Source organism: Cydia pomonella, chromosome 28, assembly GCF_033807575.1.
Source record: "Cydia pomonella isolate Wapato2018A chromosome 28, ilCydPomo1, whole genome shotgun sequence".
Taxonomy (NCBI): Eukaryota; Metazoa; Arthropoda; class Insecta; order Lepidoptera; family Tortricidae; genus Cydia; species Cydia pomonella.
Genome location: NC_084730.1, coordinates 8,416,838 through 8,432,093, shown reverse-complemented (window position 1 = coordinate 8,432,093; position 15,256 = coordinate 8,416,838). Strand labels below are relative to the sequence as shown.

The 15,256-nt window shown below is 37.8% G+C and overlaps 1 protein-coding gene across 1 annotated transcript in view; it reads right to left on the bottom strand.

Moving 5' to 3' along the window:
* The window catches only part of LOC133533115 (P protein-like), a 53,062-nt gene that overhangs the window by 27,866 nt on the left and 9,940 nt on the right, over positions 1–15,256 (bottom strand). Inside the window, exons 2-4 of the mRNA XM_061872072.1 lie at positions 11,171–11,412; positions 1,604–1,769; positions 572–608 (exon numbers count right to left, since the gene is read on the bottom strand). Coding sequence (XP_061728056.1) covers positions 572–608; positions 1,604–1,769; positions 11,171–11,372 — 405 coding nt within the window. The 5' untranslated portion in view covers positions 11,373–11,412. The remainder of the gene's footprint in view (positions 1–571; positions 609–1,603; positions 1,770–11,170; positions 11,413–15,256) is intronic.

Here is a 15,256-nt window from a genome sequence, read left to right as displayed (position 1 = left end):
GGTTGCCAGAGCTCAACGAGGGGGGGGGGGGTTTAGGGTCGGCAACGCGCATGTAACTCCTCTGGAGTTGCAGGCGTACATAGGCTAAGGAGACTGCTTACCATCAGGCGGGCCGTATGCTTGTTTGCCACCGACGTAGTATTAAAAAAAAAAAAAAAAAACCCATCAGGCATCTAGTTGAGCTCACGAAGACCTCGTGTGGCAGTATTCAAAAAATCTTAACGCATTCATTACACATGAAAAATGGCTCCGCTCGTTGGGTGCCTAGATTGTTCCCGCCCGAACAAAGGGCCCCCAACAAAACTGATGTCGCAGTGGCAGCCATACGTCATGCAGGGCAGGGTTCAAATTGCCGGACCCCCTCCCCCCCCCCCATATTCGGCAGATCTAGCCCCCAGCATCTAAGTTGAAAAATAAAATATGTTTTTAAACATGTGATGTGTCTTTCATATTGATTATCATTACTTTTGGATGACCCCTCGTATACCTATATTGGAAGATTATAAACCATACTTGACCATACTTATTGCAGATAAATCTGGTGTTACGTTGAACACTTATAGAAACATACCTGCGATGGTCGAGAAGTTGGAAGTCTATGCTCCGAACTGAAAGAGACGAAGTATCATTTAATTCAGTATTCAATTCAATTCAATTCAAATATACTTTATTCATGTAGGCCTAGCAACAAGCACTTATGAATAGTAAGACAGTATTACATATAATTATCTTAATCTAATTATCAGAGCAATTTATTGATGTTGTAAATATTATTCCATATATAATACTAATGAATATAATATTTCGTATTCAGTCATACATTTATCATTAAAATCATAACTTAAAAGTCAATTCTACCAGCCAACATGAGCGAAGAAACTCAAAATTCACAATAAATTACTTTGTCACTCTTGTGGATAAAATTCACATTTCTCATCAGTTTTCTTAAGAATAAAGAGAGCCACTTCGAAAACACTTTACACCACTTTATTGTGAATATTATACTTAAGACTGGGTCTCTATTGTTTCCCATAAAGTTTTAAGTCATAATGTATTGTTTGTCCGCATTTTCGTTAGCCATAATTTGGTTTTTGTCAGAAACGCGTAACTTTTCAGGATTGCCATAAAACAAACCTAACCTAACCTATCTATAAGATAACCTAAGGAAATTCCTGAAAAGTTATCGGTTTCAGAGTTATGACTAATGATAATATGACTAACATTACATTATGACTTGCAATAATTATGTCAAACAAAGGGATCCGATTTAAAACTATACTTATATGTGGTTGGAAACACCAAGGGCAAAGATTGCGCGGTCGTTAACCAACAAGATGGACCAATAAAATTTGTCCTGGCCGGGAAGCCAACATGCAAACTGCTTACGCTCCATAGCAATCGAAACGCAAGTGTCACTGTTGCACTAATATGGAAGAGAGTGATAATAGAGATACACAAAGCGTTTCGTTGTCGAAGAGCTTGGCTAGGCCGGCTTATGTGCTGTACAGAGACCGGTGGAGGCAGATCGTCCGCTCCAGATGCGACCCTGATACTGACCATAATCCTCAGAGATGAAAGACCAACCCGAGAGAGGGATACTTACATTGGTTTCCCATCATGGTTGCCCAGTTTCTCTGCAGCTTCACTCTTGGTACAGCCGTCTATGTATTGGACATCGTCTGTTTGTACTGACTGTAGCATTGGGGCTGACTGTACATTCGCCAATCGCTTCTGCGACTCTGGATTCTTTGATATTTCTGGGATTTTTCCTGTAATTTGGAAAAAATATTTAGAGTTTTAGTTCAATCAAAGTGGTACTAGAAGAGAATTAAGGGAAATTGCGTGCTTAATGCGTGTGGGAGGCCAGGGAGAAGTTCAGGTTGTGGAATTGGTATGGGAGACAGGAGTCAGGTTATTATTATGATGAGATGTAGAGAAGCCGAGGTATTTTTAAAGCGAAGCTAAAATGGTGTCAAAAACACGCTGACCAGATAAGGATGGATATCCTTGCATCTCATCATTCTAAGCATGACTTTCCTGGGTTTTGGAAAGCCACGAGGAACCTAAACAGTAAACCTGGCCTTCCTGCAAGTATTGAGGGCATAAGTGATCATAGGTGTATAGCCAGTTCATTTCAAAACCAATTTACTGTGGCGTCACCCTTAAGGCTGAAGTGTTCATTACTGGAGGAGGAGTTGAGTGAACAGGAGATCAAAATTAGATTTACATCGAAAGATGTTATCGCGGTTTTAAAATCTATGGCACGTGGAAAATCTCCTGGTCACGATGGCCTCAGTATTGAACACCTGAGGTATGCAGGCCCTCACTTGCCGAGGGTGCTCGCTCTGTTGTACAACCTCTGCATTAGTCACGCGTACTTACCTGAGGCAATGATGAGGACTGTGGTAGTACCAATTGTCAAGGATAAGGGTGGTGATGTAAGTGATAAAACCAATTACAGACCGATCTCGCTAGCGACAGAGGTAGCTAAAGTGCTGGACAGTTTGCTTAGTACACAATTGGACAATTACCTTGATATACATCAAAATCAATTCGCCTTCAGGCCTGGACTCTCTACGGAAACTGCCATATTGTGTCTTAAGGAAACTGTCAAGCACTACACAGAGAGAGGCACGTGTATTTATGCATGCTTTCTCGACTTATCGAAGGCGTTTGACCTCGTCAACTACGATGTCCTCTGGCGGAAGTTAAAGAACACGAAAATGCCAGTTGAGCTGCGTAGAATATTTAAATACTGGTACCTTAACCAGAGGAATGTAGTACGATGGTCGAACGCTTATTCGGACCCATACAGGTTGGAGTGTGGCGTGAGACAGGGAGGAGTGACCTCGCCCAAGCTCTTCAACCTGTATATCAATGAACTTTTAGAGGAGCTCAGCAGCACTACTATTGGATGCCAAATTGGCGATACTTGTCTGAATAATATTAGCTATGCAGACGATATGGTGCTGCTGAGTGCCTCTCCTTGTGGTCTGGCGAAGCTAATAAATACATGTGAGAAATATGCACTCAGTCATGGTTTGACGTATAATGTCAAGAAGAGTGAATGCATGGTCTTTCAAGTTAGAGGTAAAGAACTGCCACGTACCACCTATTAAGCTAAACGGAACTCCACTGAATAGGGTGAACCAACTCAAATACCTTGGGCATGTAGTAACCTCTGACTTGAAAGACGATGCAGACATTGAAAGGGAACGGAGAGCGTTGTGTGTTAGATCGAATATGGTGGCCCGCAGATTTGTTAGTTGCTCAATTGAGGTGAAAAAGACTCTTTTTAGAGCATTCTGTACAACCTTTTACACTTCTAGTCTGTGGGCATGCTATACGCAAAAACAGTACAACGCTCTTCGTATACAGTATAACAACGCTTTCAGGGTGCTGATGGGACTACCTCGGTTTTGTAGTGCGTCGGGGATGTTCGCGGAGGCCAGAGTAGACTGTTTCTACACTACAATGAGGAAACGCTGCACATCCCTGGTGCGCAGGGTGTGGGCTAGTTCCAACGGCATCTTGAGAGCGTTTGCGGAGAGATTTGACTGCCAGTGCCTGAATCACTGTCATATGATTCACGTACTGATGTCCAAGCCTCTCCAGAATAGGTTAAAATATTAGTATATTTGACTTAATTTAATTTAGTTTAAGTTAAATTTTAATCTTACGTTTAAATATAATAAGTTAAATGTAATATGATCCTAAGTTGGTCGAAATAAATGAATTTATATTTATATTATTATATTAATAGACCCAGAAAAACAGAAGTAATCTATATCTGTTCTCAGAAATCAAGGATACTGAAATTACTGGGCTTAATTTTATCCCTGAATGGGAAATACTAGTACGAACATAACTGGGCAGATTTTTATTTGGTTGTAGGACTAATTTGCTAAAATTTGGTAAGTTTGAAGAACATCCTGGATGGAATAAAAAGTACCCACAAATAACAAAGTTTATTATCTTACACCTTTAAACAAGCAATTCTTATATATGTTTATTGCGGGAAGCTCGGAAATAGCTCTAACGATTTCCATGAAATTTGCTATATGGGGGTTTTCGGGGGCGAAAAATCGATCTAGGCCTTATCTATGGGAAAACGCGCATTTTTGAGTTTTATGTTTTCCCAGCAAAGCTCTCCCAGATATTGAACCTCAATTGACCATCGCTTGTAAAGTTTACATAACTTTACAAGCGATAGTCATCTATTCCAGATCCCTTTGTTCGACATAATTATTGAAAGTTATAATGTAATGATTGTCAGATTATCATTAGTCGTAATTCTGAAACCGTTAACATTTCAGGATTTCTGTAAGGTTGTCCTATAGATAGATTAGGTTAGGTTATGTTTGTTTTATGGCAATCCTAAGGTCACGCGTTTCTGAGAAGAACCAAATTATGACTAACGGAAATGCTGACAAACAATTACATTATAACTTAAAACTTTATGGGAAACAATAGATACCCATTCTATTCCTTTATTCCATCCACTCTAAAATAAAATTATAATAATTACTAGTTATTTCAAGTCCTCCAATTGAGGGGGGGATTTAAATCTTCTCGGGTCAGAGGTGTAGGGTTAGAGCCGGTGTAGCTTTATACTACTTGCTACTTGAATAATAAACTATCTTTTCTCAAACTTGTAATGAAATGTTGACATGACTTACGTCAAATTAGGTCCGGAAATACTACATATCAGGTGGCATGAGTGAAGATGATATGTAAAGGAATTTCATACTGCCTTACACACCTAGGCCTGTAAAGCAACCTTCTTTTGTTTTTAAACGTCAAATTATGGCACGTCTTGGCATTCAACCATAAAAAACCTATAAGCAAAACTCTGCCAGTATGCTTTTATCATTTTTTTGTCTTTTTTCTTTTTTTTTCTTTTTTGTGTTTGTTAAATATTATTTTATGGATTCAAATGGGAACAAAAATTTCATTATTTTTTGCGCTACGACGCACGGTTTGGGAGATACAGCCCCAAAAAGTTTTATTTTTTTCAGTCATGCAGAAATCTTTATAGGGCTGTATCTCCTAAACCGTGCGTCGTAGCGTAAAAATAATCAAATTTTCGTTCCCCTTTCGGTCACAACAAAAAACACAAAAAAGAAAAAAAAAGAAAAAAGCGTAATGGCGTGCGTGGTAGCGCCAAAATAATTAAATTTTGTTTCCCCTTCAATACCCCACGCACTAAATAACCTATCACATTAGGACATGAAACAATCATCATCATCATCATCCGATTTTTTTTTTATTATTTCATTGCAAGTTTGAGAAAAGCACTATACATATCTCGGCGACAAAACGGGGTTGCCGGCCGCGTATCTCTATCCGTATATATCTACTTTGCCTTCAACCCTACGTTTCCCGGCCTCTATAGTAATGTACTATTATCTTAATTCATCAAATTAAAGCCCAACGATGTTCTGAAATATGTAGTATATTTCGGATCTTCAAATGAATTGTAACAGCTACTACGCGGTGTTGCTACGTAGATCACACTGCTATAATTAGAATTAGGTCGTTAAAAAATAAACTATGATCTAAGAATAAAATTGGCCTTATGAGGATAAAAATACATATAAATGCAGTATCAGATATATTGGAGCGAACATTGCACTCGTAAATATCTGCATACGTACACACAGTATTGTGAAAGCATTAGTACAGTCGGCGTCACCATCAGATATATTGGAGTGGCCAAGGCGCTCAGAATGGATGGTAGATTGTGGTAATGGCGCCCCCTACGCAGCGTTTCTTTTTTTTTTATACTACGTCGGTGGTAAACAAGCATACGGCCTGCCTGATGGTAAGCAGTATCCGTAGCCTATGTACGCCTGCAACTCCAGAGGAGTCACATGCGCGTTGCCGACCCTAACCCCCTCCCACCCCTCGTTGAGCTCTGGCAACCTTACTCACCGGCAGGAACATAACACTATGAGTAGGGTCTAGTGTTATTTGGCTGCGGTTTTCTGTAAGGTGGAGGTACTTCCCCAGTTGGGCTCTGCCCTAGATCTGGAATGACATCCGCTGTGCTGTGCCCTACCACACAGAGCGAGATGACATTCACAATGCCCATACCTCTCTTGTGGACGTAGTTTAAGGACGTACCCGGGTCCAAAAGGACGTTGGAAAAGGATTTTGGACCCGGGTATGTCCTTAAACTACGTCCACAAGAGAGGTATGGGCATTGTGAATGTCATCTCGCTCTGTGTGGTAGGGCACAGCACAGCGGATGTCATTCCAGATCTAGAGCAGAGCCCAACTGGGGAAGTACCTCCACCTTACAGAAAATCGCAGCCAAATAACACTAGGCCCTACTCATAGTGTTGTGTTCCTGCCGGTGAGTAAGGTTGCCAGAGCTCAACGAGGGTGGGAGGGGGTTAGGGTCGGCAACGCGCATGTAACTCCTCTGGAGTTGCAGGCGTACATAGGCTACGGATACTGCTTACCATCAGGCAGGCCGTATGCTTGTTTGCCACCGACGTAGTATAAAAAAAAAAAAAAAAAAAAAAAAAACGTACCCGGGTAATATTTCCTATTCAGGTCCTAATTTCAACGGTTACGCGGCTGCTGTACTTTAATTGCATAAAAACCGCATAAATGGTTGATCAGATCTTCAACTTGCATATCTGTGCAAGTCTCAGAGTTGCCAAAAAGTTGAAAAAGTTCTCAGAAATTTCAGGAAAAATTTCACGGGATACATTTGAAATGACATTAGGAAGTATTATTACAATCCTATTATGACAAATGGTAATATGTAGCGTAGATACACCCGTGACCTTCTAGATAAGTACCAGGTTTGTAATAAATAATAATACTTCGTAATGTCATTTTAAATGTATCTTGGTCATTACAAATAATTTTAATATTGTAATAACTATGATTTAAAAACAATTGCATGTAGTTTAGCAATTAAAAATGATATTATCTACAATGTCGCTGTAATTACATAAGGAAGGCAGCAATAATATGTAATCAGATTGACATTATAGAATTTTATATTTAAACAATAAACATACACCTACTTATATCTTTACGAAAACCAGAAGCCTTTATAATGATCATAGGCCGGACAGACGGGAGCAATTTAGGTTTGTTAATAGTGCAAAGGCAAATGAAAATTGAAAATCAAGCAGATATGTCTGCATTATTATTTAACTTATTATTATTTATTTGATTTGCAGACATATCTACTTGATTTTCATTTGTCAAACTCTAAATTGTCTAACCATTGTCAAACCCTAAATTGTCATAACCATTGTCAAACCCTAAATTGTCATAACCATTGTCAAACCCTAAATTGTCATAACCATTGTCAAACCCTAAATTGTCATAACCATTGTCAAACCCTAAATTGTCTAACCATTGTCAAACCCTAAATTGTCATAACCATTGTCAAACCCTAAATTGCTCCGTCTGTCCGGGGTATGATAATAATGGTATTATAAAACTGGCGTTTGCCCGCGACTTTGTCCGCGTGTAATGATGATGATTAATTGAATCTATCCTATGTCCTTGCTCGGGCCTCAAACTATCTTCATACAAGATTTCATCTAAATCGGTTCAGCGGTTTAAGCGTAAAGAAGTAACAGACAGACAGACAGAATTACTTACCATTTAAAATAAAAATGTGACCGCGGCCGGCAAAACGGCCCACTTTGTCGCTTGCCATAAAGACGCCTTGACAGGTCATTCGTATAAACACTACAATACAAGCAAATCTCGTCCTTATGGCATGCGACAAAGTGGGACGCTTTGCCGGCCGGGGTCACAAATAGAGATTTGATAGGTATCATTCTGCGATGGATGCTAGGTAATCTTAATTTATTCCTTAACTATTGATATTATGGTTCTTAATTTCAAACTAGATGCGCCTTTTGGGTGCGGGGAACAGAAGGCCTACCACGAACCACGTTCGACGTGATGCCTCCCTGTCACACTTGCGTACGAATTTATAAGTGCGACAGAGACGCAACACGCCGAACGTGGTTCGCGGTAGGCCCTCAGGGCGTGAAAGAGACAGAGCGCTATCCGTGTAGTCTCTATAGGTACTATATTTGCACAGAAATTAGGAGATACGTGTAACATCAATCGTATATGTAATTGTTATTTAGTTTGATGCAAGTACACTTAGCGGATATAACAACGACAATGAATGTGATTGTACACTTTTGTTTGTGTTTGTCATTCATTCACCGTTACTTCTGTTTTACTCATTTCCTCAAAGGTTAACTGGAAGAGATCCCATACAGGGATAAGTTCGCCTTTGTTGTATTTAATTTACTCTGTAACTGTGTTTTTCGTGTTTTTATTTCTATGTACAATAAAGTACATACATACATACATACATACATACATACATACATACATACATACATACATTCATACATACATACAATCTACTTAATATATTTTTAATTTTTTTTGGGTGGACGACATTCGGAAGATTGCGGGTCACTTCTGGATGAGATTGGCTCGGGACCGGGATAAGTGGCGTACTGGAAGAGAGGCCTATGCTCAGCAGTGGACGATAAAGGGTTGATATGATGATATAATGATATTTTTCACCACCTGGTTTACAAATTGACATAATACTCTAATTTTTGGGACCGTGCGAATTGCATGGTGGGGGTAAGTAAAGCGATCCCAGCGCATAAGGTGGTAAAAATTAGAACTAACTGCGGATAGCGTCTTTAACATTTCGTACAATTATATGGCTCGAAATGAAACTTTAATTTACGTATTCTCCTGAAATATTGTAATCTGCATGAAATGCTTAATATAACTAACGTATTTAGTTTGATAATTACTAATAATGTATCCATATAAATAGCTTTGCAAATGCCACATATTACGTGATCTTTTTCTAGAAGTTATGAATGGGTATAGTAAGTTATCCTTAAAAGATAGACATTTAACATCGCGGACCTTTTTGTAGACCTATAAATGAGAAACAACCCCACCATACATTGTGTTGTTATAGCTCCAACGGATTAGGCAGCGTCTTCGATTAAAGCCCCTAGCCAGCGTGATTTTTTCCGACAACATCGTTATATTTCAACCACACAAAACCTTAACAAGTTATATAGCTTTCCTCTAGAGTCACTCTATTCATAGATGAAAGTAGTTTTTAGTTATGGAGTAGTTTTATAAGATGTAGTGAATTGACGTTTTCCTCTAGACTTGCAGACGCTAGGTTGCGTGACAGTCGTGCACATAGCGATTAAAAACATTTAATTCTCTTTTTGTAAAGATATGATTATTAGAGGATAGTAAGTCCTTACTTATTGGACAATATATGCTATATAATTTACAGTACTAGACCAAAGCATTTGTTATTTTGGCCAGGCTTCCAGGCGAGTTCTCGGAAATCATGTTTCAACCTATCCAAAAAAGTGGGCAAAGTCAACATGTTACACATGCACCTTAAATGATTTATACAAACAAGTTAAAATTATGACACCCACATTCAAATTGACGACAAACCGCGACATAAATGGTCTCATAAATCAAATCTTTACCTAGTAACTATATATATACAGTCGCCAGCAGATATATCGGAGCGGCCTGGGTGCTCACAAATATCTAAACACGCCTCTATTGTCAAGGCGTTAGAGTGCATGTTCAGATATTATTGAGCACCTCGGCCGCTCCGATATATCTGATGGCGACTGTATATATGTAAATTATGAATGTATTGTAATAATTAGGTATGACCATTTTTAGCACATCATTTACCTGTATTTGGCGGGCTGTTGAAAAAAATTATATGACAATTTGCATGACTATGCTCGTGCAAACAGAGTTTAACATTGATAGATTGACAGAGATGGCCTTTTGAAAGATACAACCTCGAACAGTAGGTAGAAAATTTACCTAACAAGTATTTTTTTTAGGGTTCCGTAGCCAAATGGCAAAAAACGGAACCCGTTTATGTCACAGCCACTTTTTTCCGAAACTATAAGAACTATACTGTTCAAACTTGGTAAGTAGATGTATTCTATGAACCGCATTAAGATTTTCACACAAAAACAGAAAAAAAAAAAACAATAAATTTTGGGGGTTCCCCATACTTAGAACTGAAACTCATTTTTTTTTCATCAAACCCATACGTGTGGGGTATCTATGGATAGGTCTTCAAAAATGATATTGAGATTTGTAATATCATTTTTTTCTAATACTCGTATATATATTTATTTCTAATATATATAATGCGCGAGAGACACTTCCAAAGTGGTAAAATGTGTCTCCCCCCCTGTAACTTCTAAATTAACAGAATGATAAAACTAAAAAAAAATATATGATATACATTAGCATGCAAACTTCCACCGAAAATTGGTTTGAACGAAATCTAGTAAGTAGTTTTTTTTTTTAATCCGTCGTAAAATAAAGTAAAAATGTTTTTTCATCAATACCATACGTGTGGGGTATCTATGGATAGGTCTTCAAAAATGATATTGAGGTTTCTAATATCATTTTTTTCTAAACTGAATAGTTTGCGCGAGAGACACTTCCAAAGTGGTAAAATGTGTGTCCCCCTCCCCTGTAACTTCTAAAATACAGAATGATAAAACTAAAAAAATATATGATATACATTACCATGCAAACTTCCACCGAAAATTGGTTTGAACGAGATCTAGTAAGTAGTTTTTTTTTTATACGTCATAAATGGTACGGAACCCTTCATGGGCGAGTCCGACTCGCACTTGGCCGCTTTTTTGACAATAGGGTTGCTGAGCTTTTTGCCAGTTATCTATCGAGAGACTGTGAAGGTTTCCAACCTTCACAGTACCTACAGAGTACAGAACAAACTGCATATAATATACTTACGTTAACATTTAACAAAATTTGCGTTCATCAATTGTTCAACAAGATCGGTTATTATTACTGTACAGCTAGCATGTGTACCTACTTCATCTCCTGACGGCATTGACCATGAACCATATTTTATTCGTTGCTTTGACCCAATAGATCCGCTGTGCTAGATATGACCCAGCCCTCTGGTCACGCGTCAAGTCCACTAACTTGCGGCTACATTCTTTGAAGACCCTGTGGGCGCTCTCCCCCCAGGGCCCCAGTCTCAACCCAAATATACAACCACTATGTATAATTTATACATGCTTGTTTTTTGTTTTTTCAATTCAAAACTTACCATGTTCTTTTTCATACAATTTCTTAAACGGAGCCAGTGAAGGATCATTTTTCACCTCATCTGGCAACTCCAGCCATATTGGCAATATATCTGCCGTCAGCTCGCCGCAAGATACCAATGAATATTGACTTCTATTGTCTTCTACTTTTGGTTGCTTCTTGGATAACCCTACCCATTCCTTTGTGCTCTGCCACCAATCCATTTTGGAGCTGTTTAATTTAATACGCTAGGGTTGACGGCTTCTGAAAGTTAGAAAAATAAATAAATTAGTTACGTAATAATTACGGTGGAAAATTAGCATAGCTAAACACAAAATAGCCGGGGCAGAGGCAGACCAAAAAAGAGATGGCGGGATGACCTCGACGCTTTTTGCAGACTGGCGGGAACATACTTCAAACCGTGATGAGTGGCGGAAAAAAGGGGAGGCCTTTGCCCAGCAGTGGGACACAAAATAGGCTATTAAAAAAATAAAAAATAAAATACAAAAGAGAATTAAGAAGACCAAGAGTGCTCACTCCATACAACGGTTTTGTTACCAAAAATACTATTATTTTCGTAGTCTACATCTAGCGTCAAGTAGCGGAACTCTCAGTACTGCTACTCGACACTAGATGTCACGGCAAATAAAAAGTCTAATGCTCAACGATTTTTCGCTAATATTATAAACCAGAGTAAGCGTAGGACTTGAACATAGAGTTCCGGACGGCGTTGGCGGGATGGCCTACCAAGCGTGCGACTTGCAATCCGGAGGTCGCGGGTTCAAACCCCGCCTCGTACCAATGAGGTTTTCGGAAATATCATTTGATATGTACCAGTCGCTTTTCGGTGAAGGAAAACATCGTGAGGAAACCGGACTAATCCTGATAAGGCCTAGTTTACCCTCTGGGTTGGAAGGTCAGATGGCAGTCGCTATCGTAAAAACTAATCTTGGGATTAGTTGTCAAGCGGACCCCAGACTCCCATGAGCCGTGGCAAAATGCCGAGACAACGCGAGGAAGAAGAATAGATCGTTAAGATAGTTGTGCCGTTCTCGAAAATGTTCTTTGTTTACTATTGGGAATGTTCTCCCGCGAGAACATTCCTCATACAAAACGGAGAACGTTCTCGAGAACGACACAACGTTTACTCCTCAAATGACCTTGAATCCTCAAGAACAAACATCACTGTACATATTGCAATCATTACGCTCACATGTCAATGATTCCAGATGATTAGTACCGGCTGATCATTTAGATATCGACATGCGATATACAGTATTTATTTATTTATTTATTTAAACTTTATTGCACAATACATGAAGAGTACAAATGGCGGACTTAATGCCAGAAGGCATTCTCTACCAGTCAACCATGAGCCAAACCGAAAGATCCTAATTGGTGCAGGGTCAGAATACAGAGTAAAATGACAAAAAAAATATCACAAAATTATATAAAATTATACGTACATAAATAATATGATACATAAATATAAATACATACATATACAAATATTCATATACAAATATATCAGTATCTATCTGAACGAACAATTACTCAAACCCCTTAACATTACAGGGTTGGTCCCAAAGTAGAAGTTGCTCAATACAGCGTAAACAGCATTAACGGGTTTAAGTAATTGCTCTACGTTCAGATACATATTTAATCAGAATACCAGTTTCTTTAAGAAAAAAAATATTGGCAACTCTACACAAATGACTGAGCCCCACAGTAAGCTCAAGAAGGCTGGCTTGTGGGTACTCGGACAACGATAAATATATAAATACTAAAATACATAGAAAACAACCATGACTCAGGAACAAATATTATAAAATTACTTAATTAAAGCTCACCCTAGAAATTAAGGGATTAAAAAAACTCGGAGTATACAGCAGAAGTTCGAGGTTTGATACCACAATTTTTGACCACCACACACATATTCAAAAATTAAAGCCTTTTAAGGAATTATCTTAAGATTGCAGTCCAAAATATATACTGTACGCTGGGACTTTGACATACCTATATTAGATTAGATTAGATTAGATTTATTTATTTCTTAAAGAAAAAGACACAGTATTTTACACAAAAGGATAAAACAAAGGCTTTCACTAAAAGATCGTCAACTTAACATTAAAACAAAAAATATATATAAAATTAATAAATAAAGAAATGTCACCACAAAAAAGAAAATGTCAATGTATACATAGCTAGGGACAACCTAGGTATTGTCGAAAATGTCAAAAAGAACAAAAAAACAAACATATTTACAAAAACACTAAGTTATAAATAACTTTATCTGTAAAATAATTTAAATGAAAAATATAATGAAAATATATTATATGTCAACGATTAACTATACCAGTAGGGCTAAGATGGTCGGCTTTATCATTTGTCACCATTCTCCTCACGTTCTAACAAGTATGTAAGTACGAAAGGGCCGGCATAGTGACAGGTGATAATAATGGGACCATGCTGCCACCGCAGTAGGGCTAAGATGGTCGGCTCTTTATCATTTGTCACCATGCTTGTCACGTTCTAACAAGTATGTAAGCGCGAAAGTGACGGGAATAGTGACAGGTGATAAAAATGGAACCATACTGCGACCGCAGGTGTGGCCTACAACACGAGCAAGTAATTTAAACATAGATAATACTCCTCAAACGATGACGCTTTTGTTTTGTTCAATAACTTTTAAAAATTATGAAGTCTTCAGACTTCCTATTTTTCATACAAATTAAATATTATCTTCAATGTATGCTGATTGCTGTCATCCTCATCAGTTTTATTGACGTTGCTTGTCACGTTTTAAACATAACAAAATTTGCAATTCATTGTGTGCATACAAACTTTAAAGTGTAATAAAAATAAAAATACAATTAATTTTTAAAAGTCGCTGAACAAATGTTGGTCAGTTTTAAAACCATACCCTACAGTTTATTTTTTTACTCGTGCTAAAAGCCACACCCGGTATAAGTTGGTTTATGCTCCCTCTCGCAACCAAGTGCTGGAATAATATCCCTCCACCATTAGGATGCCTTAAAACAAAGCAATCGTTTAAGTCTCATTTTAAAATGTACCTTTTAAATAAACAAATTGCAGGAATACCGCACGGGTACTTGGTTGCAGATTACCGAATCTAGTCTGTATGTGTACAAACTCTTTATATTATTGTAGGCCGTTTTATACTCGACATCTGATATAATAAGGTACTATATACCAACACGCACCACACTTTTACATAATCCATACTACGACACTTATTATTATTTTATAGGCATGCTACTAAATATTTATGTATATACCTATATGTTTTTTTTGTTACATCGTGAATCGTTCGTGATCTGGGTTCTAGCAGAATAATTCTGCTAGAACCCAGATCACTGATAATAATTATCAGTGCTTCACCCGAAAGAGTGGAGCGTATTACTGAGCCAGAACCCTTTTGTTTTGCTGCAACGCACACAGCACACATTACCTTTTATTGATGCTTTTTGTTCTTTATTTAATTTTTATTTTGGTGTTGCTATTGTTTGTATTATTTTTTTGTTTAGTTTTGTGTATTGTGGCAAGCGAATAAATGGTTTATCTATCTATCTATCTTACACTTAACCCAAATTTCACCACTTTAGACGGTATGAAAATTATAATTTACATGTCTGTGATATCATTAAGCATCTATTTCAAAGAGAATTTGAAATAGAAGTAGATTGTCAAATAAAATTTTGTAGCCACAGTAAATTTACTGCTATCTTTCGACACATGATTCAAACTTTTAGAACGCCATTTGAACTTGATCCCTATTATTTGTTAAATATCAAAAGTGGTGCCATCTTACCGGGCATCGGCTAAAGGTTATGCACGGACCTAGATAATAAGCTGGATAGAGTACACTGGCCAAAAAGTATGCCTACATGAGAAGGTAAAGTAGAGCCTTGCATCTCGTTCTAATTAGGATGACCATAAGTCATACGTATGTGGGATATTAGGATAAGTTAATGGAATGTATATCGCGTATAATGCGTAGCGCAACAATTTAGGTTTTTACAAAAAAAGTATCTTGATTACTGACTAAAATGAAAAAAATATTAGCAGACAAAGAAATAAAAAACTT